Raw genomic sequence first — 27,030 nt, 5'->3', positions numbered from 1 at the left:
AAATGACTGCCTTAAAGTATCACCCCTGAATTCCAAAAGGAATAGAAAGACCATCATTATTCTCTCTTTCCTTCTTTAGTTTTTTCTTTGCAAGTAGGATTATTTTATAGAAAAGAATTATTTTTTAAAAAGATACTGTACATGACCTCTCATGGCCAACTTAAATCCTTGCTCCTCAACTTAAATTCCTATCTGATAACATTATATTTGAACTGGAACTGTTAAAAAAATAAATAAACAAATAATTAAAGGTTGCCGAAAGAGAGATGTGTGATCTTATTACTATGTGTAGTTCAAATAAGTTAATAACTTCAACCAATTTTTTTTATAAATACATACCCCCAAAAGGGAAAAATGATATGAAACAGATTTTCAAAATGTTCTGCTAACATTATATATTTAGTGTCCAATGGTTTAAATTTACTCATTTTAAAAAATCTTTACAATGAAAGTATTTTATAATTTGCTTCTAATGCTTTCTAAGCATGCCTTGTTGTTTCATTACTGTCTGCTTTTAAAGAATAAATTCTAACTTAAACTTATCTGAAAACAATGTTGCTAGCTCTCTGCTCTAAGCTAATGCTTCATATATAGACATGAGTCAAAAGTGGACTGGTTTTCCTAAGATTACTTCCTAGAAAAAAAAAACACTTACAAATTCATGATTTACTCTCTCCTTAGGATGAGCTGCATAAGGTGACAACAACTGTAATCACTGTTTGAACTTTTGGTGGCCTGTTTAAAAGGATGAAAAAATTGAGGAAGAAAGATTCAAGATTTGCCTTGCATTATAACTGCCAGCTGCTCAATGCTGTGTCAGGACTTGCAGAAAATGAGTTACAGAGATGTTACATGGTTCAAAACATGTCAAAATGCACAAGTAGGTTTCGAATAACTGATAATTGCTTTGCAGAAAGTACCCTATGTATATAAAAGCCATATGTTAATGAGGCAAATAACACTTCATCTCCCTTCCTTCAAAGAAAGCTGGTTTTGGGGGAGGGGAATGTAGATTATTTCCTGGAAATTACCTGAAAGAAGAGTTCTGGTAAGAGCAGAAAGCACCCTTAGCCACCTACCCATTTTGCTGTTTACTGTCACCCTGGGATCCTCTTCTCTGTCCCTCTGCTAGCTCCTGAGAAGTCTCGGAACACACGCTGGTGACTGTGGGCTGCCGTGGGACATTAACTGCAGTTTTACCAGCGCTCAGTGCAGATGGAGACTGGTCAGCACTAAGATTGGCATTAGCATGCAGTCCAGATGCAGCGAACGGGGGAGGAGTGATGGCAGCCACGGGTGAAGGGGAAGCATGTGATGAAGTGGTCGCATGGGCTGGGGTGAAGGCAGACGATGGTGATGGGATGGATGTGACTTTTGGTGAAGACCCAGAACCAAAAGGCCGTGGTGCCTTATTGTAGGCCATGTTGTTTGTGGAAGTGACTTTGGACACAGCAGGAGATGTAATGGGCACAGGTTTAACTACTTCTTTAGGTTCTCCCTATGTAAAACAAAAATAAACATACACAAAACCACACCAAACACATGCAAAATATATTTCACTAAAAAGAACACAGAGCTGATTTTTTAAAAGACAAACACAATCAGGTTAGCAGCTCAAACATCACATTTCCAAATAAAAACAATGGGCTGCTAAAGCACAGCATGCATGCTAACTAGTCCCAACATGCATAACACAGATGCACACACTAAGTATAATTTTTAAAAATAAAAATGAAAGTAGTTTCAAAATATTTCGGAAATACAGCAGGAAAACTATCAGAAAGCGTAAAGCCCATCATCAGTTTCAACCTAGGCATACTCCAAAGAAAAAAATTTTAAATATCCTACGATTAAAAAAACATTGCTAACTGAGGTGTTTTTTTATTTTAAAATATCCAAAGCCCATCTTTCCATCTTTCAAAGCCCATAGTTCCATTTTTCAAACATGTTTAATTTCTCTCCAGAGTGGAATTATTTGTTTCATGCAGGAGAATCAGCACATTTATAACTCTTTAATTTAAAAAAAAAAAAAAAAAAAAAACCAGGGAAAAAGTTTCACCTAACTCAGTAATGTGCAAGCTCTAATTAATAATCTTAAAGAATTTGAAAAAAAAAACTTTAAAAAGCAAGCAAATAAACAAAACAAAATCATTTCTTTCCTGTAATCCACCTCTGTTTCTCTCTCTGAATGTTTTAAGATATGATTCAGAGACAGAATAAAATTCTTTTCCTTTTCCAAAATAAATATTTAATAGTTACATGAAGAAAAAAAAATCTTCGATATTTCCTCATTGTCAGCAGCCAAAGAAAAAACAACTAGTAAGAAAGGTCAACTCTTCCTAAAATTACCAGAATTTGTATTTGCAAATCCTTATTCCAAAACACATTTAAAGTTAAAATCAGACTAAGCTTCTACAACATTCAAGAATAAATCCCAGGAGGGGGGATAACTCTAAGGTAGAGCATTAGACTTCAGATCAAGAATAAATCCCTACTCTACCCTACCATATCAAAAGAAAATCAATCAAATTTTTGAAAAATCATAGAATGGTGGTTCTACTGTTCAATTTTAAGAAAAAAGGTAATCTCAATTCATCCTTTTTCTTTGAGATGGAGTCTTGCTCTGTCACTGAGGCTGGAGTGCAGTGGTGAGATCTCAGTTCACCGCAACTTCCACCTCCTGGGTTCAAGCAATTCTCCCACCTCAGCCTCCTGGCTAACTGGGACTACAGGTGCGTGCCACCATGCCCAGCTAATTTTTTCATATTTTTAGTAGAGACGGGGTTTCACTGTGTTAGCCAGGCTGGTCTCAAACTCCTGACCTCGTGATCCTCCCGCCTCGGCCTCCCAAAGTGCTGGGATTACAGGCATGAGCCACCGTGCACAGCCTCAATTCATCTTACAGAAAGAAGAAAACTAATTGAGAAAAATAAGTAGCTTAGTGCCCACACGAATCAATACAGGTTGAGTATCCCTTGTTTAGACAGCTTGGGACCAGAAGCATTCAGATTTCAGATATTCTCAGATTTTTGAATCTTTGTAGAATGCAGGAGCATCCCTAATCCAAGAATCCAAAATCTGAAATGCTCCGATGGTCATGTGAGCATGTCAGTACACAGAAAGTCTGGGATTTTGGAGCATTTTGGATTTTCTAATTAGGGATGCTCAATCTGTATAATGAGTAGTTCAATAAATGGGCACAAATAAAATTAGGGAGAAAGTACCCAAAAGCATAAAACAGATATATATGAATAGTAGTTTGAAATTATTTTGAAGACATATATGCAAGAAAATGGACACTTGCCAATAACCTAAGAATACTCTGAAATGTAATTAAGTGCTTATTAATAAAATATTAAAGACTTATTGTGATAATAATTTTCAGTAACTACTTATTTATTCTCTTTAGAAAATATATGGATATTGATACGGATGGGCACATCAAAAGTGAACAGAAATGTAGGAAATCTGACATAAGTTATTGTAATATATGGCTTTGGAAATAATGTTTTATAACATGTATAATTACAAATGGTATGTGCTGATCTCCATTTTCCTCCTCATCCCTGAAGGAAAAGAACTACAAGGAAAATTGCACTGAGACTATAAATTAAATGAATGTCAGTATGGTCTGAGACAGAAATGGGAATTACAGTAGCTCAGCAAGGACAATCAAATGATACCCTGGATGCTAGCTTAGAAACATACCTTTTGAACGGGAACCGGCTCAGGCTTGGGTGTAGCAGATGCTCTGGGGAAAAAAGAAAGAAAAAGAAAAAAAAATAATGAATTTTTATAAACTTGCAGACTTCTTAATGGAATTTTTACTATTATAAGCCTTAATATACTGAATCATTGGAATTTATAGTTTCATAATTCATAGTTTTTACTATTCACAATCTTCTAATTTGTTCATGTAAGTCAACTGCTGCAAGATTCAACATTTTACACACTAGCTATTCAATATCAGTCTCTGGTTCTCTACGAATTCAACTGAGGAATGACAAACATCAATCCTGTTTGTGAGTGCACCCATGTTTAATCGTTAAGGCTATCCCCTATCTAAAAGGGTAAAGTATAATAAACATGACCTTCTGATCTTTGAGTGGCTCCTCAACCATCTAATCTGACTCCTATCTCCAATAGTATCTGTCTTTTCTCCTAACATCCATGAACAACATCCACAGGATATTGGGTTTCTGTGAAGATGCTGAATACATTCTGGTTGAATTGGGTCAACGAATGAATATTTATTCTGTATTCCTATTCTTAAGTGTTTATGCAAGTTAATACATTTATTTTGCTAAAAGTAAACTGTAAGTTCTTCTACTAGGCTATAATTTCAGTAAAGGCAATGACCATGTCCCATCTGTATATGTATCAGCATAGTGTCTGGAATGTAATAGGTCATCAGTAATGAGTATGGAAAAGAGAGAGTGAAGAAAAAGACAAAAATTCATGTATATAACTTGACTATTTCCAAATTCAAATTAATTTTTTATTTTAAATATATGCTTTTGTGTTATATGTTATTATTGTGCCTTTGGTTAGCAAGGGCTTAACAGTAACAACAATTAATTTGGAGAAATTATCTCTTATAATTTTAACCATACCCAAGTAAAAGCTATCGTTATCCTAATTTTTCAGAGAAGAAACTTCAAAAGAAGTATAGGTAAATTGCTTAAGATGGAGCTGAGGTCCACAATTGTTAAATATAACAATATACTGGTTGTATTCAAGGACATGAACTAAATGACTGGGAAAGCCTCTAACGTTTTAAAGCCTATTTCCTTAGTGTTAAGGTATATGTTACGTTTAATATGCCAGTAGCAATTTGATTCCTTTCATACCACACCAGCTGGAGGATAACACATCAAGCACAGAATCCAAGAAATGGAAGTATAGCAGGTAAGTACTAAGTGATGATAATTTTAAGCTATAAATCATTAGCTTGTTTTACTTTAAAGACAACAGATCACAAACAGAATATACTAGCACAGGATATTCGGTCTCTATGAGTATCATCTAATAATGAACACTGATCAACATTTTTAGCAACTGAATTTTCCAAAAACAGTTAATTTGGTTAGCTATGGCAAGCACTGAGAATTGGCTAACCTAATGCGAGGTAGTAATGGACGTTAATATTCAGTTACTGCAATATAGATGACACTCTGTGAAGTTGCCTAACCTTCCATGTGTACTATTTAATAGAAAATTTCTCTTTTAGCTTGTAGGGTTATTATAATGAGCAAAGGAAACAAGTTCAAGTAAAGAAGAGTGGAATCCTCCTTTCAGTGAAATTTCATAGTAAGATATAATCACAAAGGATCTACTCATTAAAACCACCAAGACATTACAGAAAGTTTGCCAATAGGGAGGATGGTATCCATTTTCCATCTGCACCCCAAGGTGCAAGGGGTGCTTCTTGTAAAATAAAAGCAATTTGTAAAAACAGGACATGATGTTTAACAGTCATTGGACTACTAAACTTAGATAAAATGCATATATTCTATGTCTCTAAAAAAACCCCTAAGTTTTTTATAAGTGTCGGGCTAATTTAGAGTGTTAGCAACAACGAAAGCATTAGAATGATTAGTTTTCATTAATTTTGGAGTCTAATCTTTTATTTTGTTGAGAAATCATAAAATGAGTCCCAATATATTTTACTAACTGAAAGCTCTATAAAAATACTACTTGAAATTTTCAATTCACATATAAAAATCCAAATCTAAAATTTGAATGTTTATCCTGCTTGCCTTCTGATAAAGTCTCAGAAGTGCAATGACATGAATTAAGACAAACAAGCAGGGAAAGAGGGGCAACATGCCTTCAAAATCCCAGGGTTGAGTCCATTGCACATTAAAATCCCAAACACCTTTTTGCACAGAAAAAAAAATTGGACTGGCTTATAATTAAATGTCAGATAAAATAATTGACATTAGATGCAATAAAAATTAGTTCTTCTAGTTTAATTATTTAACCACCAAATGAGTCAAAAATCATTTGAAACTTAAAAAAGAAGGTTCCTTAGAGTTACTTTATTACATGCTAATCAGGGGGTTGTCTGACTTCTGTTTGAATATTTATAGAAGCTCACAATTTTGGCCACATAAATTTTGAAACTTCTGCTTAAATGGTCTTCATCTTAGTGTGCTATTGGCTTACTGAAGTAAACAGAAAAAATCAAATTATCCACATTACATTTAAAAAACTGGGAAGAACATTTATAACACACGGTATATGTATATAAAATCTAGGCCAGGTGTGGTGGCGCACGTCTGTAATCCCAGCACTTTGGGAGGCTGAGGCAGGTGGATCACCTGAGGTTAAGTGTTCAAGACAAGCCTGGCCAACACAGCAAAACCCTATCTCTACTAAAAATACAAAAATTAGCCAGGCGTGGGGGCAGGCGCTTGTAATCCCAGTTACTCAGGAGGCTGAGGCAGGAAAATCGCTTGAACCTGGGAGGTGGAAGTTGCAGTGAGCCGAGATGGCGCCACTGCACTCCAGCCTGGGTGACAAGAGTGAAGCTCCATTAAAAAAAAAAAAAAAAATTTGTAACATGTATTAGTTACACTTTAAAAGATCAGTAAGCTACAAAAATCTTACATTTAATTACATATTCTTATGAGACTACAACTACTGTGGTTCAGATAATTTAGAATACATAACAAATGAAATCTATAAAACAGATGAATAACAAAGACACTGGTTTTAAAAAGCAATTGTTACTAACTCTCAAGAAACAAAATATAAAAATATACCACCTTTTCCTTACAACTGTGTACAGATTTTGTTAATGTTAATACGTAATGCTTGTGAATACTTTTAAATGTATTCTTCTTCCAGTTTTGGGGAAGAACTATATATTAATACAGCTCTTTTGGAAAACAGTATTTGTGGGTTAAAAGCCCTGAAGAAAGATCATGTCCTTTGACACAATAACACAATAATCTATTAGAAGGAAATAATCTGAAATATGAAAAATACAGCATATAAAGGTATTCGTTCGCCATGGTATAATAGTGCAAAATTAGAAACATCTATTAAATATACAACAAAGAGGAAATGTTAATTTTAATATAATATGCTGAAACACTATGCAATAATTAAAATAACTCTTAGAATTCTGCCTTGAATGATAAAATGCTTACTTTATGATATCAAGTAAAAAATATATAAAATGACATATATACATAATTGGTAAATGGGAAAAAAATGTATGGAAATACACGAACATTTAGGAGAGGTTCTCTCTGAAAAGCTACTTTTTTCTCTTTCATGTGTGTGTTTTCCATATTTTATATAAAACAATGTATGTGTACTACTTTTATAATACAAAAGAGTATTTCTCAAAGTATATTTCATGGAAAAGTACTTTCCAAAAACGTAAAAGATTCTGTTATCAAACATATCTGGAAAATATAGAGTTAAAGTTACAAAGCATCTTAGCTACAGGTCTTCTCAAAGTCTTTAAATGCCTAAAGAAGAAAATACTGTGGATTGTTGCCCACGCTCATTTGAAGGAGAACTCATTATTTAGGAAACATTTCTCAAGACTAGAGTTAGGAGGAGAAGAAAAACCCTCTGGGAAATGTTATTTTAAAAAAATATTTAAAGAAAGAGTAAATCTTTGTAAAGTCTGAAATGTTTATTAAGTCTCCTACAAGTGGCTAAAATTAAGGGAAAGAAATGTTATAATCTTTAAAATTCTCAAACCCTTTCCTTATATGAATTATCTTTCTTATCAAACTAGTACTTTCTTGAACTTTATGTTTAAAAGACCAAGCGCATAATTTAATCAATGCTTAAGGAGGAAAATCCTATTTCCTTCACCGAAGTGAAATATATCTATTTCTAATATTCCTTGGGGAGAAAATCCTAGTATGTGAATAAGGAAACTTATTTCTCAAAATTAGAATTGTTGTAATTGTCTTCCTTTTGACAAATATTGAGCATCTTTTACTTTAACAATGTCATAGATTACATAACAAAAATTGTTAAAGGATGTTTAAAAAATTGAGGTATAACCATGAAAAAAAATCTTCCTACCTTCTCTTCAAATCCTGGCAAATATACAATGGGATGACAGACCCCCTTTGAACTACAGTGATCATCACAAGTCACTTTTGTGTAGTGTGAGCTTCAAACCAGCAGAGAGAGATCTTGTCAATGGCTTTGTGCTATGGGCTCAACAATTTGCTTACTGTTCACTCTCCTGGTGTGAAGCCACTGTTTAGGAGTAAGCCATGATGGTGAGATACTAGCGCCTTAGCCCAGTATTATCCTCAGTTCATGAAATTCAAAGAACAAAGCCATCAATGTGGCTAGAACAATCTATTTGAAGTTGATTGACTTCTGTAAAAGTAGTATCCAAAATAAAAATCCCTGATACATTATAACCAGTTTCAGAACCTCTACCTGAACAGTTGAAGGGAGTTTTAAGTGATAACTGACTATATTAAAAACTAAAATTGTGATGTACCGGTTAGAATAACACATAGGAAAAATTATGCCATAAATAAACTGCAGTCTTATCAAGAATTAGATGCAAATGAATCAAGCTAAACTGCATCTTTTGAATACCCAATGCAGTGTTATACTAAAGTTATGTTTTTAACTAATTAATGTAGTTTCCTAAAACTGCTTTATAAAATAACGTTTTTTAGTTAATAAGGTTCTGAATGTTCACATTAGTGTTTAAGAATGAGGAACTAGACAACAGAACTAGAATGATAAAGATTACGCACATTACTCATTATGTCTTGGTGACTCCCTCAAGCATCTAATATACTTAACTCATAAACAATCATACAGAAAAAAAGGAGGGTGTTTGGAGATGAGCTCTTATCTAAGTTTCCCACACCATGGCCATCTTTGGATCCACTGACCTTGGGACCCATAAACACTAGGGTACATCATTAATCACTTTAATTGCAAAGTTGTCAATCTGTAATAACAAAGCAACTCTAGAAGGAAAAAAGTGAGCACTCGAGTGCAGAAGGATATCTTTCTAAACAGTTTCCTCACACTTTCTTGCATATTCAGCCAGTCTACTGTCCCAAATACTCAAACCTTAAACATTTAAATCACTATGGCAATGTATTAGTAGGTTTTTCTAAATAGTTTGAGATTATGTAAAGATTCTATTTCCTATAAACAAAAGTACAAAATAGTTATATATCAGCCTAACAGTCTGTGGCTTATAAAAGACTGTACTCTCCACATACACACGCACTCACACACACTCTTACTCCTTTGCTCCATCTTTGCATCTTCTCTATCTTACTATAGGAACTAATATGTACATTTTTTTTTCCTACAGAGAGAAAGAAATAACCCAAAGCTGGTCAGGCTCTTTGAAGAGTCAAAGAAAGAAGGAAAAAAGACAAAGCAGCAGAATTGCTTTAGCCCACGTGAGTACCAGTGGCCCTCTGTGCCTGTGCTTGATTTTAAATTGAGTGTGGCTCTGATACATATCCAGAACAGGCAGTTACCATTTCATAATTATAATACTTCTCTAAGTAGATCTAATTATAATATATCTAATTATAATAATTCTCTAAGAATTATAATTATAATAATTCTGTAAGTAGGGTGAGTGCTTTTCTTGTAATAATCCTTTTCAGGTGGCCATGCAAGTTTATTAGGGTTTGAGAAGAAATTTTCATCAACCAGATATAAGTCAAGCCAGAGAACCAATGGATGGAAGAAAGAGAGAAATAAGAGAGTATTAGGGCAGAGTATGAGTGATATCACCCCAATTTGTTATTTTAAAGTTCAAATGATTAATACCTAAATACCTGAAAATCACTAAGAAAGCAAGCATTTTGTTAAGCAGCAAGCAATTCAAGCAAATTTAAATTTAAGTAGCATAAGTGGAAACAAAGACTAACAGCTACCTTAAATTTACTCTATGTGCCAGGCACTCAACCACATACCAATATACTATATTTTTCATTTATGATGATCTCATGACTTAGGCATCATTTTCTCATTTTACAGATGAGAAACTCAAACACAAAGGGGTAAAACTGGACAGGCATGCTGGCTCGTGCCTGTAATCAATCCAGCACTTTGGGAGGCTGAGGTGGGTAGATCACCTGAGGTCAGGAGTTTGAGACCAGCCTGGCCAACATGGTGAAACCCCATCTCTACTAAACATACAAAAATTAGCTGGATGTGGTGGTGTGTGCCTGTAGTCTCAGCTACTTAGGAGGCTGAGGCAGGAGAATTGCTTGAACCTGGGAGGCAGAGGTTGCAGTGAGCCGAGATCGTGCCACTGCACTCTAACAAGACTCTGTCTCAAAAAATAAATAAATGAAAAAACGAACAAACAAAGGGGTAAAATGACTTTATCAAGTCATCCATCCAGTTTGGAGTGGGAGACTAGTTAACATCCCAAATGTTCTCCAAAGACTTTGCTCTTCAGCACAAATTGTTTGAATTTCTAAAATCAGTGTCAACCCAAGCAAAATGGCTTTCCAGTATCACCCTCTCTTCTAATCCCTCACCATGGAGGGGGCCATTTTGTGGGACGGGCACTTATTCCATATGGGTACAGGTCGTCTCTAAAGGTAACCACAATCCAAAATTATATAGAATTATGTCATGGAAGAAAAAGAATCAACAAAGATGTCATTTCACTCAATGTGCCAAAAAAAAGAAGTCCAAAACAAAATTCACTGTGGGCACACCCCAAATTGACTTCGTGAACTGGTGATATTCCATGTAAATTCATTTGGTCAAAGCCTCAATCTTCTAAAGTATTCCAACAAAAATACGACAATTTGTTATCTCCATAGGTATATTTATTTTAAAATATTAGTATATGACATATTTTTAAGAATAAGTGTTTTATATATCCTATAATTTATTTCCATACATCTTTCTTAAAGCTGTTTTCAAATTATGCGCAAAATTTCACAATAGTTTACTTGATTTCAGAGGGAGAAAATTTATCGTTGTAATTCTACATTTATTTCCATAGTAACAGTTTTATGAGGGAAAAAAATTTCATTTGCCCATTGTGCCTCATTTCCACACTCAAAAATAACTTCAGAATCTTTTAAAGAAAAAAATCCATTTTTCTAAAGAGTATTTATAAAATTTTTACATCAAAAGAATGAAGAGACTGCATAATTTTAGATGTATTCAAGAATAAAAGAAATTTCAAATTTAAGAGTAATTCATTATTACTATGGAAAAAATTTCATTACAGTGAAAATACCATTTCAATAAAGAGTTTTCTACAAACAATCTATTTTATATGTCCCACTGTTAAGAAATGGCAAATTTTATTATACAGGGCCAGAGAGTAAATATTTTAGTTTTTGTGTGTCAAATGATCTCAACTATTCAGCTCTGTCACTGTAGAAAGACACAGACAAAACCTAAATAAGTGACCATGGTTGTGTTCCAACAAAACTGCAGTAAAAACAAGTGGTGGGCAGGATTTGACCTGTAAGCCATCATTTGACAGCCTCTAGTTTAGATCATGTTAAGGTTTTGATTATAACAAACTTTCTATTAAGTAATTCTACATGACCATGGCTCTTTTGGTCTCTAAACCTCGTAATCATTCTGCACAATGCAAAGCCCTAATTATAATATGTTCAGACACTGATATAAGAAATGAAAGTGAAATGTATTATTCCTTCTGTGGTTGCAGGACACTACCTTTAAATTCTTCTTATCTACTCTACCTAAAATGTTTACACTGTTTACAACTGTTTAGATGATCCATCTGAATTTCCATATCACCCATTCAAATGAAATTCGTACCACACAGCACTGATATTGAAGTTGGTGAAGGGTCAGATTTAATATTATTGGACTAGAATAACATTTTAAGCACTATTTTTAACTCTGCTAGTCAGCACTTCAGTTCATTTGCTAATAAATGATAAAGATTGCTAAAAACGTCTTTCATCTCTGCTTCTACATACTATAAATGGAGCTACTAGTAATTATTTTTTTAAAAATCCTAAAAGAACAAGTGAAAAGGATGCACCCTGCATTTTTACGCAAGGGAAGAGACTGACAAGTATAATTCCCTTCTTTCTCATTCGTTTCTACCAAAACTCTCTATTTTTTAACAATCATGAAATATAGTACCTTTAGGAATGAAAAAAAAAAAAAGCAGCAGCAAACTGTACTAGAATTGCATTCTCTAAAAACTTACTAAGGTCCAATGGTAGGTAATTACTTCTACCTGATAGATTTTCTCTTCCAACTTCAATCAGGTAGATAAAAAATATATTTTTATCAACATAGTACTTCATTACTAATATAAAAATAATAAATCTTGCAAAGCAAATTATCTGCCTCTGAAAAACTAAAAGTCTACATTTTATTGGCCTTTTCGTAACACTACTAAAATGCCCTTAAAACATATAGTTAAGATTCGTATTAGGAGACTAAGCATCAATAACAGAACCGTATTCAAAATTCTATTTCACAGGCTTTAAACAATGTATATAAAATTAACTGCTTCAGGAAAAACTTGATAAAGGTCAGGTGTTGAATGACGGTCATATACAGGATAAGAATAGTATAAGCAAGCACAGTTCATAACCTCAAGTTTGACTACTTATTTTTTTCTTCCTTTCCAGAAAAGCTTAGAGCCCTAAAGAGACACAGAGTTCCTGCCTTTCATATTCAGGCCTTCTCTTATGAAGCTCTTTGTTGATACAGGAATTCTTTGAGGAATAGAACAAATAGCTGACTAAGGTTGCATTAGGCACCACATAGTTTATTTGTTGACACGAGGGTCATAATACCTCCCTTGCAGAACCTTTCTGAGGATGGAATGAGGTAATGTATGTAACATATCTAGTGGAGTGCTTGACACAAAGTAAGCAGTGATAGATGGCACCTTCCCTGTAAGCAGATGACCTGACTCTGGAGTTCTGGAAATTATTCTGTGTCTGATTATATACTGTTAGAATCAAATCACTAACAGGATCAATTTCAAGGAAAACAATAACAACAAAAAAACCCTAGAGATAAGCAAGAAAATATCACTTAAAGAGTACCTACCAAATGTCAATAATTTCACTTGACCCATTATATAAGTTATCTCATTTATTCTTCCTGACAAAGTAGTATGTTCTCATTTTAAATATAGGAAACAGAAGCTCAAATACGCTAATTTGACCAAAACTTAGAATATCAAAGTGACAGAAGCCGGATTAGAACCCACGTCCTCCAGAAGCCTATATGCAGCCCTAACATTCCACCTTCTAGCTGCCTTCTGGAATAACATCAAAGAGAAAGTTATAAAATAACTTTGGTAAAGAACTTCAGAGAGTAATGGCTTCAAACAATGAATAACTACTTTCTATTAACAAACAGCTATTCATTTTCAATGACATGTTTACAGAATGTCATTTTCAGTTTAATTCAAGTAAACACAGAAGTTACTCATTGTATATAATATATATATGTCTTTGTGTCATCAATATATACAGATACATAATATATCTACCTATCTATCTATAGACTGAACATTTTACAAACTGTACAACATGCATATAAATAAGAGAGTAAGTTCTTCAGAAAATTCCCAATGAAAGTTCAGTAAGTAGATGCAAAAACAAAGAACTGGTTTCAATCCATTGTTCTTTACTTTTCCGGAAAAGAGGAGTACTTTTTCCCCACAGCAACGGGAAATCTCTAATAATTTCATTTTTCAGCGGGATGGGGTTGGAGGTTCCTTAGTGAGTATCTTCTCTGGTGCTAAATTGGGTGTTCTATTTGATATAGTGACCAGCTTCTGACATTAGTAGTCATGCAGATCGCAAGATACCACATCACATAATCTTCTTGTGGGTCTTGAGAAAATAAAGGAAGTGGCATCATGGTCCCCATTACAACTATCGATGGTGACATGCTACCAATAACAGAATAAAATTAGATTTTAGGACTGATGTGTGCCCCATGATACAGGGCGTTGCATACTGAGCATGCAAGATTTACAGAAATAACTACGATGGCTCCTTTCTAATTTTGTTTTGACTACACATTCATATAACTGCATATATACCTAATCACTGAATAATACATTTTTTATCGTGTTCAGCTCTTTTTGAATCAGCCTGTACTTTCATAAACATACAAACAAACACTCTTATGTTACAGTCAGAATCCAGCTCCTGTCAACCTGTTAATCCTGTAAGGATTACTATGGCCTTCTACATTACCAGAAACTATTTAACCAATCAACTTATCATTCCTGACTGATAATTATTTTACTCAGCATCATCACTTCAAGTTCAAGGGCAACACTCGTGCTGTGTCTTTTCCTTAAAATAATTTGTTATTTCATTAATTTATTAATTAGTTCCACAAATATTTATTAAACCCATGATACAGAAGGCTCTATTGTAGGAGGTGGGGCAACAGTAATAAAACAGATGGGCTGGGCGCGGTGGCTCATGCCTGTAATCCCAGCACTTTGGGAGGCCGAGGCAGGCAGATCACAAGGCCAGGAGACCAAGACCACCCGGCTAGCACGGTGAAACCCCGTTTCTACTAAAAATACAAAAAAATTAGCCGGGCATGGCAGCACGCACCTGTAGTCCTAGCTACCTGGGAGGCTGAGGCAGGAGAATCGCTTGAACCTGGGAGGTGGAGGTTGCAGTGAGCCGAGATGGCGTCACTGCACTCCAGCCTGGGCGACAGAGCAAGACTCCATCTCAAAAAAAAAGGACAAAATTCCTCCTTTGACGGTGCTTATCATCCATTTGAGAGAGGCAGACTAACAAGCAAAATATTTCACATGGTAGCAAGTGCCATGGGCCATAAAAAGCAAGACACAGGAAAGGACACACTACTTTATACAAAAGGGTCAGAGAAGGCCTCTCTAATGAGGTGAACTCTGAACAGAAACCTGAAGTATGGAATTCCTGGCAGTCCAAATATTGAGTGCAAAGTCCTGAGGCAGGAATGTACTAGTGGGGCTAGAATGGTTCCAGGAAAAGCTGGGGAAAGCAGTGAGAGATAAAGCTGCAGAGATGGCTGGGGGCCAGAAGACATCAAGTACATGAACCCATTACAAGAAGTTGGTCTTTTATTCTGAATAAGATAGAAAAGTATTTCTAAGGCCGGATGCGATGGCTCATGCCTGTAATCCCAGCACTTTGGGAGGCTGAGGTGGGCAGATCACCAGGTCAGGAGATCTAGACCATCCTGGCCAACATGGTGAAACCCTGTCTCTACTAAAAATAAAAAAATTAGCCGGGTATGGTGGTGCACACCTGTAGTCCCAGCTACCCAGGAGGCTGAGGCAGGAGAATTGCTTGAACCCGGGAGGTGGAGACTGCAGTTGAGCCGAGATTGCACCACTGCATCCCAGCCTGGGCGACAAGAGTGAGACTCTGTCTCAAAATAAAAAAGAAAAAAGAAAAGAAAAAAGAAAGAAAAAAAGAGGAAAGTATTGCTACATGCAGTACTTCATTTTGGAAGAAGGTTAAATCCAAATTTCAGTGTTAAGCAATAAATTAGCCTATATATATATACACACACATACATACACACACACACACATATATATATGATCTGTAAAAGCCTACTTACTAAAAGAAAGGAAGAAAGAAGGAATACAAACTGCCCCAAATCTTAAATATATTGTGATGAACAAATAGAAAACAACAAAATATCTAATTTGTCTTCCATCTTTTCAAAGTATGAGACATGCTATTTGATGTTCACCTTTATATGCACCCTGTCCTATGCTAATACCAGAGACACATCTCTTTTTCTATTCCTGTCCAGGCTAAATATGTTAAATGGCAAACCTTTTTTGTAAAGTGAGTATTTTTAAGTATTTCAATAAAATTTAAGGGGATAAGTATTCCAGCATTCAACACAGCCTTATTAGGGCGCGGTGGCTTAAGCCTGTAATCCCAGCACTTTGGGAGGCCGAGACGGGCGGATCACGAGGTCAGGAGATCGAGACCATCCTGGCTAACACAGTGAAACCCCGTCTCTACTAAAAATACAAAAACTAGCTGGGCGAGGTGGCGGGCGCCTGTAGTCCCAGCTACTCGGGAGGCTGAGGCAGGAGAATGGCGTAAACCCGGGAGGCGGAGCTTGCAGTGAGCTGAGATCTGGCCACTGCACTCCAGTCCGGGCGACAGAGCGAGACTCCGCCTCAAAAAAAAAAAAAAAAAAAAAAGGAAAATAAAGTCAGTCTACTATCTCGTGTGTCAAACACATGAAATGAGGATTCTTCATAATCTCAACTTAGCTTTTTCCAGTTATGTAACACTTAAAAAATAATTTTGGGTGAGTTTAGATATTTTTAAAAATCTGGATGTATTCAGAGTCAAGGAATTTAAAAATTAGTGACCAAATGTGGTTATTTTAGCCATAGATAGGCCAAGTCTATCCTTGTTTAATAACTTCAAGATGAGCCTTAAATTTCACCTTCATTAAAAAGTAGAATCTTGTCCAACATCCTTATCACTAAATCTCATATTATTAAATTAAGTCAAGGCATTCAAAGTGATAATATCTACATCTAAAAATAGGAATTTAAAAGCCAGCTAAATTTTCAAATATTTATTTTTACTACTTCTTATATTATTTGTGATTTATCTCACATTTATACCATCACAGAACTGAAGCTCATTCAACTGTTTATTAATATTCTTTATTTTTGTTTATAGAAAACTGAATTTTGTTTACAATAGAAGACTTGTTTATATTATTGTTGATAATTTAATGGATGTTGTTGAAAATTTAAGCTAAATTAGAATTCCAAAGCTTTTCAATATTAACAAAGTATTAGTACCTTTTTCTCTAACAAGGGAACCACAGAAAACATAAATTATATTCTTCTTCTTCTAATACCTTTTCTATGTTACAGTTAAAAAAATCTGAAACCACAGTTAAAAAAAATTAGCAACACATTATGTCTAATTTACCAAAAGGTAAGCTTCTTAAATTCCCAAGAGAATTAATGCACCCTCTCTCCACCACTCTCTGAGTCTAATAGATTAGGAAATGACCTAAAATGCTGCTAAACATACACAAGTCACAATGTATGTTACTCATCATGGAAGCTCAACACCCAAACTGGACTATACTTATTCAATGGGACAAATCCAATAAGCAAAAAGCTTGAAAACTGTGGCAATGTGAAATTGCTACAAAAGTTCCTAAATGCTTATTCTCAATTTCAGTGCTTATCTCCCTGTAGACCAGGAACAGACAGTTCAGACTGGTAGCAGTCCAGGACCCACAGATTAAACAGCACTGACCTAGAAAACTGTTTTCACACTTTTATCACAGCGGGCATCAGAAATACATTTTGTATCATTTATCTACCTAATACAAGTATGAAGCAATAACATACATATTTTCCTGTGGAACCTGTTAAAGTATATTATTTTTATTTACAAAACAAAACAAACTAGCTGGGGGCAGACGATGCTGGTCTTGACCCAAAAAAAACTGAATATATAAGCCTCAGTTTAATAAACACCAACCTTGACTCAAAGGTGGAGATCTCAGAAAGGTGTGGAGGCTTGAAAGATCACATAATAAACATGGTGACTGGCTAATAGGGGTCACAAACAAATGTCCACTGAATTGCAGTGAAAAAGCCCATTCATAAAATACTATTAGACTATTTTTAAACTATTTTAACTTTTAAAAAATTATGCATGCAATAATATCCTCAAAGACATAAAATAAGCAGATCTACCAACAACACAACAATTAACACAGAGCTCTGGCTAGGACATGTCTGTAAAGCTCATCGCCACCAAATTTGCTTTTGACATAATCAAAATTATTGAGAAGAATAGAAATGCTGACCATAGATTACTATATGTGTTGTGCCAACAATAACATCCTGTAGCAAGTGCTCATAAAACTGAACTAGACAAGAGAGATTTCCCCTATTTGGGAATGAGTAAAAATGTGAAGACACTGATGCCTATCTCTTAAGATAAATAATCTGAAAAGTATTAGATTCCTTGGTAGGAGAAAAACATACCCTCTAATCCGAGTCTTCCTTACTTTGGCTCTAAGGATCCCCTAAAAGACTGCCAGAGAATGGGATTAGGAGATTCCTGTCATATTAATTTCCTCTTTTATTAGAGTCACGGAAAGATCTGAGACGTTGCAAAGGATAACAACCAGTGCATAGAAAAAGACACATGTTCCATGCTGTGATCTTTAAAAAAATTACGATAAATGAAAAAGCACGTATATAACTCTAGCATCAAAGTTACTGACTCCTCTCAAGATAATGATCCGTTTCTCCCAGAATTATTTTGTAACTCTTTTGGCTGCTTTTCTAAAATGTTCTTGCTGAATACCAATGGTGAGTTTTTAATTCAAAAAGCTTTCCCTTAATTAGCATCGTCTAACTGGAATAAGTTGTATCACTGTATCAGGGGTTCTTGAGGAGGGGGAAGGATGAATTGGCCCATAAAAGATCTCTTGAAGCCCAAGGGAACTTGAATAATAGCACTACCACAGAGCCTGTATCATGCAGTGTTCTTCCTCATTCTGAAAATCTGTCTATGTTAGTTAATTATTTTATTTTTCTCAGGAGCATATTATTTGTAACAAGGTGGAAGGAACTCAGCACAGACTGGCAAATAAACCCGACACTAATACTGACTTCAAAGACAAGCAAATCATAGGTACATTTTTAAAAAATCATCTAAGTCAGCCGGGCGCGGTGGCTCATGCCTGTAAACTCAGCACTTTGGGAGGCCGAGACGGGCGGATCACGAGGTCAGGAGATCAAGACCATCCTGGCTAACACGATGTAAACCCCGTCTCTACTAAAAATGCAAAAAATTAGCCGGGCGTGGTGGCAGGCGACTGTAGTCCCAGCTACTCAGGAGGCTGAGGCAGGAGAACGGTGTGAACCCGGGAGGCAGAGCTTGCAGTGAGCACTCCAGCCTGGGCAACAGCAAGACTCAAAACAAAACAAAACAAAACAAAACAAAACAAACACCTAAGTCTTAGCCAGGTTAATTTGATAGGAAGTATAATACAGCCTCAAAAATGTCCAGTATTCCAGAGCTAAAAGCAGACTGCCCAGATTCTAACCCTAGCTCCTCCATTTACTAGTTGTTTAACCTGGGGCAAGTTACTTAACCTCTCTCAGTTTCCTTGTCTGTAAGATGGGAACAGTAATAACAAGGTACTTATAATAATAATAATAAGGTACTTAGGACACTAAACCCAATACTGTTTTGTGAAAGCCACCTCACCAGACTTATTTCAAAAAATGTCAGTTCTTGGCTGCCATAATAACGGGAGAGTATGGGAATAATGAGAAATGAAACAACTCAGGACAAATTTTCCATAATGTATAAAATCACCCCTAAGTTCCTAGAGTGAAACTAAAGTCCACCTGTCTTCTAAACAGTTTTCCCAATTAGCAACAACCAGGGCTTGGTGGCAGCTACATTAGTTTCTGTAAAGTTCAATCAAAGAGAAAGCAGTTATATGCTGAATCACCAAGGTGAACTCAATGACTTCTTTTCTGAATTCCCCCCAAGCCCTTCACTGAATCCTAGGTACAAGGACAACACCTAGGCTCACCGTGACCTAGAATTACATGCATTTGTCCCCAAAGGCAATGTTTGGGGGACAATGTGGGCCTTGGATGCTTCTGAGCCATCACAATGATTGGCAATGGAGTCCACGTAGGTAAGAAACAGTCACAGTCTGGCCAAAGAAGAAGCTTTGCTCCTAGTCCCCATAAAAAAATCCAACATATTAAAATTTTCTCTACAAGTGCTTCCAACTATTAAGTTCTATGAATAAAAAAAGTTATGATGACACAAATAGCCAGTGCCAAAAACATGTATATTACTGTGTATCCAACATGTTTCTTCCTTTTTCATTTGCATCAATGGTTATAACCCAAAGGCCTAGTCATAATGGCAATAAAATACAATAATTACAGAACAGAGTAGTAGCTGCATTCATGGACCACACCCAAGGCTGTGGTTGAGCTGCATACCACAATTAATGTTGAGATCCATATTTGAGGAAAATTGGACTTGCATTATAATCTTTGTTCCTGTTTCAACATGCATAACATCTAAGAGTTTGGCTTTCAACCATGGCCTTGTTTTCAGCCATCTGTCACATAAAATTTCAATTTAGCATCTCGCTGATCTTCTGTTTTCCAGGGAAACTACCCCAAAGCAAACACTGGCATATGCTGATGCTTCAGTGTTCCAATGAAAACAAGATGTAGCATGATTCACAGCTTTTCTTGTTGAATCTGTGCCTTATGTGAGTTCTAAAGAGATCAGCAGTTAAATGTGCTAGAATATTGATGAGTATGGGTAGAAAAAGACAGAGTTATAGAAGAAATGTTTGACAGTAGAGCAGCCTTGTAAAAATAGCACTAGATAGAAGGTTGGGTTCAGATAATTACAACTTTCCATCTCAGAGCCACCAAAAACATCTGTTATAACCTAGATACTTGCTGTAGCCTATGTTCAATAAAATTGGATACTAAGAAAACTAGACTAGTTTCTGAAATTTGACAAAATTCTCAGAAAAGGTTTGAGAAATTAAAGGATCATAATAAAATCTTTTTTATTTTTTTCAGGTTTCATGACAGAAAACAGTAAGTTGGTTGATGTGAAACTAATCACAATTTCTTACTAGGCTAATCAAAATCCTTATCCTATATTTTCTTTAGTTTACCAAAAATAATGAGCATAAAAACTTAGTCAACTTAAATTTATCATTCCTATAGCTGAAATGCTATAGACAAGAAAAATTATCATAACTACTTTCAGAGGTGACCCAACACAGGGTTTCATTAAAAACATTTAAGATCAACATCTACTTAACATAACTTAGTTCTGATTAAATTGTTTACTAACCACCCCTCCCCAACACACACACAAAAGAGACCATGACAGTTCCTTTTACAGAACAATGGAATAGGGAACTGATTTATTAATTCACCTAGAATAAAAATAAAGCAACAAGAAAAACCAGAAAGCCCACATTTTTATCCCCCAACAATGTTAGTATTATAATTCTTAGTCATACTTGAATGTAATTCAAGGTTCAGTATATAACACAAATAAAAGCAAAGCTTCTCTGGTTAAAATACAAGTATAGGCAGAAAACTCAGAATGTACTCTACTAGGCTGCTGTACCACCACTTTAGGATACCTCAAGACAGACTCTGATATAATTGAACACTCATATATATAGACAGAAAAACAGAAATTCAGCAAGAATAGGTTGACTACTGTTTTATTGCCCATTCTACCACACTTAAATGCTAGCCTTTTTTTTCTATGCCTAGGTCTGCTCATTTGAGAGATGGCTATAATGATTTCCATGCATCTACTTCACCATTACAAAGAGACAGCATAATATCAAGAAAATAAAGAACAGTATGAATTTTACTTAGAGCCAAGCAAGACTTAGGCCTCAACAATAAACTTGCCCAAGTTAATTAACTTCTTTAAATTTAGTTTCCTCATCTATAAAGAGGTTAATACCACCTACCTCACAGGGTTATTCCAAAGATTAAATGAAGAAATCTATGAAAATTATCTTACCCTATACCTATACCTATACCTTGTAGTTAATAAAATAACATAGAATTGGTACAGGATATCCATGTATTTACAATATGAATCTTTTCAATGTTACAATCATTATATGGTACTTTCATGGGGAAATTCATTATTAACAATTTATCTCACTATTCTGGCACTTTAGTAGTGGCTGAAATAAAAGATTTAAATGAAAAAGGTTATAAACTAAAGTTAAAAGCACAAGGATTCTTCACACTAATATTCAATTCGACCAGACCACAATTCTATAATGAAATAACATTTGACAAATTTACACACATCGCAGAGGAAGTTTTTCTCCATTTATATACAGAGGCTTCTAGGCTAATGATGGGGTTATGTCCCAATAAACTCATTTTTACTTGGAAATATCATAAGTAAAAAATGCATTTAGGATGGTGCGGCAGCTCATGCCTGTAATCCCAGCACTTTGGGAAGCCAAAGCAGGCGCATCACCTAAGGTCAGGAGTTCAAGACCAGCCTGGCCAACGTGGCGAAACCCCATCTCTACTAAAAATACAAAAATTAGCCAGGCATAGTGGCACATGCTTGTAATCCCAGCTACTCAAGAGGCTGAGGCGGGAGAATCACTTGAACCTGAGAGACAGAGGTTGCAGTGAGCGGAGATCTCTGCCACTGCACTCCAGCTGGGGCAACAGAGCGAGACTCCATCTCAAAAAAAAAAAAGAAAAGAAAAAGAAAAATGCATTTAACACACCTAACTTACAAAACATCAAAGCTTAGCTTAGCCTACCTGAAATGTGCTCACATTAGCCTACAGTTGGGTAAAATCATCTAATAAAAAGCCTATTTTATAATAAAGTATTGAATACCTCATGTTATTTAATGAACACTGTACTGAAAGTGAAAAACAAAATGGTTTTACACCATCGTAAAGTCAAAAATTCGTAAGTCAACCTTTGTAAACTGAGGACCATTTGGTACACATAGATACAGATATATATAGATACAGAATGTATCTATATACACACATTGCATATACCAAAGGTATTTTATATTTTAAAGTAAACTTTAAAAATAATTGATAAAACCTCTTCACAAATTTGATAATGCTACTCCTTCCTTAAAACTGTTCATGCTCGGCCGGGCGCGGTGGCTCAAGCCTGTAATCCCAGCACTGTGGGAGGCCGAGACGGGCGGATCACGAGGTCAGGAGATCGAGACCACCCTGGCTAACACAGTGAAACCCCGTCTCTACTAAAAAATACAAAAAACTAGCCGGGCGCGGTGGCGGGCGCCTATAGTCCCAGCTACTCGGGAGGCTGAGGCAGGAGAATGGCGTAAACCCGGGAGGCGGAGCTTGCAGTGAGCTGAGATCCGGCCACTGCACTCCAGCCTGGGCGACAGAGCGAGACTCCGTCTCAAAAAAAAAAAAAAAAAAAAACTGTTCATGCTCTTATATCATATGCATTTGTCAAAATTAGAATTATGTGATTGTATACTGAATAGCTCCTTATGAGCTAGTATGGCAATTGCATGGCAGCAGGTACCATTTCTCTCTTGTTCACACCTATGTTCCTGAAGCATGTTTTGAAAGAATGTATAATCTGTGTCTTTATATATGCATATGTATGAATGTATGTATGTATGAATGTATATACATATATAAATGATTATATATGAAGAAAACAACGGCTAGATGGATATCTACCAAAATATGCTTGTTTTCTCTAAAGGGCAGACGAATTTCTTTTTTTCTGTATCTTCCAAATGTTTTTCAATATATGCGTAACTGTTTCGCAAACAGAAAATAGCTATTAAATATTTTCTTAAAGAGAAATGTTATTAAAAGGTAAAAGAGAACAAGGAAAACAACAGCACTAGCTTGAAAAGCTACTTAAACTCAAATGATTTCATTGTCTCTGGATTGAAGATGGCCTCAAAAGGGATTACTCCATGTACTCAGGAAAAGCACAATGCAAAGAAAACCAATTAACTAGTTTTAAATAATAAAATTAAAATTATATGAAGACAACAAAAGATTATAAAGTCCAACAACAAAAGACAGGATGAATAGCTCATTCTTGGCAAAGACTTTTATGATACAGTCATTTTTCAAAGACAAATTATCTGTGGAGATAACACTGGAACAATGTAAATAAATATACTGATAATGTGAAAGAAGAGATTTTTTAAAAATGTATTTTCAGAAAATATTTTCACATTTCCCACAAGCTTACCAAATTTATTCATCCTCCAATGACATGGCCATATAATACTCTCTGTAGAAAGCTGAATTTCTTGATAACAAATGGATTTCAAACATGCAGGTGGTAAACATAACACATGGAGAGCTCTGTAATCTGGCAAGGAGGGATGGGCTGCAGGATCATCCACATGACACACTAAGGTAATCCAAACAGTGAGTGGGGCAGTGGTTCACACACTTCTTTAGGGCCCACAATAACCACAAGTGCTCTTTATGGACCCTGTGGATTCTCTATTGAATTCTGATACACTGGATTCTCCCATAATTTGGCTCAGCACTGAATATTTACACTGTCATAAGAATAAAAAAGTTGAATATGGATTTTTAAAATTTATTGTTAAATAATGATGATACTGAGAAGATGGCAAGAGAAGTAGAATTGTAAGGTAAAATCTTCACATATCACAAAAGGAAGTCAGAGGCCAATAACCAAAACTGATCATTTGGCCAGGTGCGGTGGCTCATGCCTGTAATCCCAGCACTTTGGGAGGTCGAAGCAGGCAGATCACTTGAGGTCAGAAGTTCGAGACCAGCCTGACCAAGATGGCTAAACGCTGTCTCTATTAAAAATGCGAAAATTAATTGGGCATCGTGGCATACACCTGTAATCCCAGCTACTCAGGAGGCTGTGGCAGGAGAATTGCTTCAACCTGGGAGGCGGAGATCTTACCACTGCACTCCAGCCTGGGCATCAGAGTGAGACTCTGTCTCAAAATAATAATAATAATAATAATAATAAACTGATAAAAGTTAGCAGATGGTTAGTATTTAGAAATATAAAGATAAATGACTGGGGTTTTTCTTGTATTGACACTGTATTTCTAGTTATTCTTCTCCTGCTTCAGATGCACTAATCAACCTAGACTACTAAAGTCACTTTTATCTTGCCCTGCCCCTTCTAGAGTTTCTGACCATGTCATAGATGTCCCTGATATTACCCTGACATGCATATTTTTTCTGCTGCCACCATATAAAACTAGATCACTCTTTTCTAATCAATTTCTACTACTACAATTTTATAAAGCAAAATCTAAGGGGAAAAGATCTTTTCCTTCTCTATGATTCTACTTTCTTTTTTTTGTCTTATGAAAAATTTCATATTCGGGCTTTATATTTATATATTAGTATATATAATTTTACCAAGAGTAGACTTTGCTATAAAGAGATTTTTATATTGATCTGCATTCAATTGGTCAATGGATTCTCTATTGGGAGCATATGCATAATCAGAAATTAATTTTAATGCAGCCTCTTACAGGCTCTTAAACATAAAGACAATATTTATAGAGTTGGAATTTAATCTATTGCTTTTTTATTTTAAAAAGACTCTTAAATCTCACATATAATCCCTTTCATAACGCAAGCTTTGAAAACAGCTTTTAAGCAATACTTTAATTTTTCCCTTATTTTTCCAACCACAAGAATGTTGCCCACATTTCTTTAAACAAATCTCTCAGCCACTCAACTTGACAACTTGTAGATGTTTTAAAATTATACTAGAGTATATATTACATTGTCAAAAAACAGTTGTCACTAAATGGAATAGAAGACTTAGGAGATTAAACTTCTCAAAATTCTGAAAATAGTTAACTGTGATGATATATAAAAAATAGCCATCAAAGTCTTTGTTTTATAACTGCAGTAATAAAAATTTGTATATACATCCACAGCTCATCCTAGCTACAAAATCACACTCTTATTAGGCACTAAGTAGCTACTGAGAACAGTGATTAAGTAAGCTTCAAAATCATTAGGCACAGTCCAAAATCTTATCTTAGTTTAAGTAAACTTTACTACATAATATCTTTGCCTAATAATCAGTTCATCATATACAGGAAAAAAAGTCAATTGGTCCTTCTGTAGAGAATGAATAATATATTTCCTAAAGCCAAAAAAAAAAAAAAAAAAAAAACCGACATTCTTCCACCTCTCCATACCATCTTTGAGAACAATTTATGCTCAACTGCACAGGAAAACTATTCTTTCTGAGATGACCTCAGTTGTGACCACTTGTTTCCTTTATGGGTCATATACTAGACACAGTAGCTGGTTAGGTAATCATTATTTTGCCTCAATTTAAGTTCTCATGTTTATGCATATTTTAGCATTGCCTGTGTGTCAAGAGTTTTTCGTGTATTGAAAGAGATACTACATAGCTGAATAAAAAGTGACTCCTTCTTCCAAAGATCTTAACATTTATTTGGGGAGATGAAATGAATAAGCAATACAGGGCTGTGGTTAAAAACACGGGCTATGAAGTGAAAAAAATTTGACTCTAGAATTAAAAATCTCTCACAATGAAACCCAGTAATCTGTTTCATGCGTTTCAAACTCAATAAAGTCTCAGGGTCTTGATTTGGGAGAATCGAAGGGACACCCTTTGATTTACTGAAAACTTACAAAGTTATTAAGGTCCAGCTTTAGCACAAGTCATTTATGGGGCTCTTTGCAAAGAGTCAATCTAGTAGTTTCAGACTACTAATTTTTCTGTCCTTAGCCTTTGGCAGCACTATTGGCATTAAACAGGTATACAATAAGCTACATTTGTTAAATAATGTTAATAAATAATATCGCTTCACTGAAAATAACCGTGGATTTAACTGAGTTAGAACCAGACTGGCTATAAAACCCTGAGATAGAAACGACCTTTTTTAGCAGAGGCATTACAATGATTATAGCTTCATGTTACCAGTTACATACTGTCCTTAGCTTTATACTTTGATACATAATTGGGTATCTTTTCATCTTTGTTCTTCAAAATTTTCTAAACTCTTCTTGGGCCTCTGCCTTTCCTTTTGAATTTTAAATTGGTATATTAAGTTCAAGCTGTTATTCTTTTTTCTTAGCATGTTTCCTATTCTCTTACTTCTTTCTGCATCTATTTAATTTTATTGCCATAAGGACCTCAACCTCAGTTCAGGTGAGTATATTTCAAAGAAAAGTTATATACTATTTTCATGACCTTCTTTCTAGCAATGCTTGTACAAGAAGATGCCAAAATACTATGACCAGTAATTTTCAATATGAAAAATAAAACCATCATTAACCGCAGATATCAGAACTGTCCCTTTTGCTCCTCAAGTATGGAGAATTACAGTTGACCACCACAAAATCCCAAAATTGGAGTTTTAGAATTCCAAATGGAGTTTTAGAATTCCAAACTTTTAGAGTTCCAAAATGAGATATTTATAGACTTGCAAGTCATCA

General features: G+C 35.2%; 1 protein-coding gene across 13 annotated transcripts in view; it reads right to left on the bottom strand.

Moving 5' to 3' along the window:
• The window catches only part of PDLIM5 (PDZ and LIM domain 5), a 214,637-nt gene that overhangs the window by 92,996 nt on the left and 94,611 nt on the right, over nucleotides 1-27,030 (bottom strand). For 6 of the 13 annotated variants that reach the window (XM_033214843.1, XM_033214844.1, XM_033214849.1 and 3 more), the window contains exons 4-5: nucleotides 3,709-3,751; nucleotides 1,080-1,171 (exon numbers count right to left, since the gene is read on the bottom strand). In XM_033214843.1, the coding sequence (XP_033070734.1) occupies nucleotides 1,080-1,171; nucleotides 3,709-3,751 (135 nt within the window). Of the gene's footprint in view, nucleotides 1-1,079; nucleotides 1,499-3,708; nucleotides 3,752-27,030 lie in introns of all 13 variants that reach the window. The other 7 variants (XM_033214840.1, XM_033214846.1, XM_033214841.1 and 4 more) reach the window with 2 other exon arrangements.

This window comes from Trachypithecus francoisi, unplaced genomic scaffold (assembly GCF_009764315.1).
Source record: "Trachypithecus francoisi isolate TF-2019V2 unplaced genomic scaffold, Tfra_2.0 Lachesis_group1, whole genome shotgun sequence".
In the NCBI taxonomy this organism is placed as follows: Eukaryota; Metazoa; Chordata; class Mammalia; order Primates; family Cercopithecidae; genus Trachypithecus; species Trachypithecus francoisi.
Note: the sequence above shows the minus strand (reverse complement) of the source record. Positions and strands in the feature narration are given on the sequence as shown.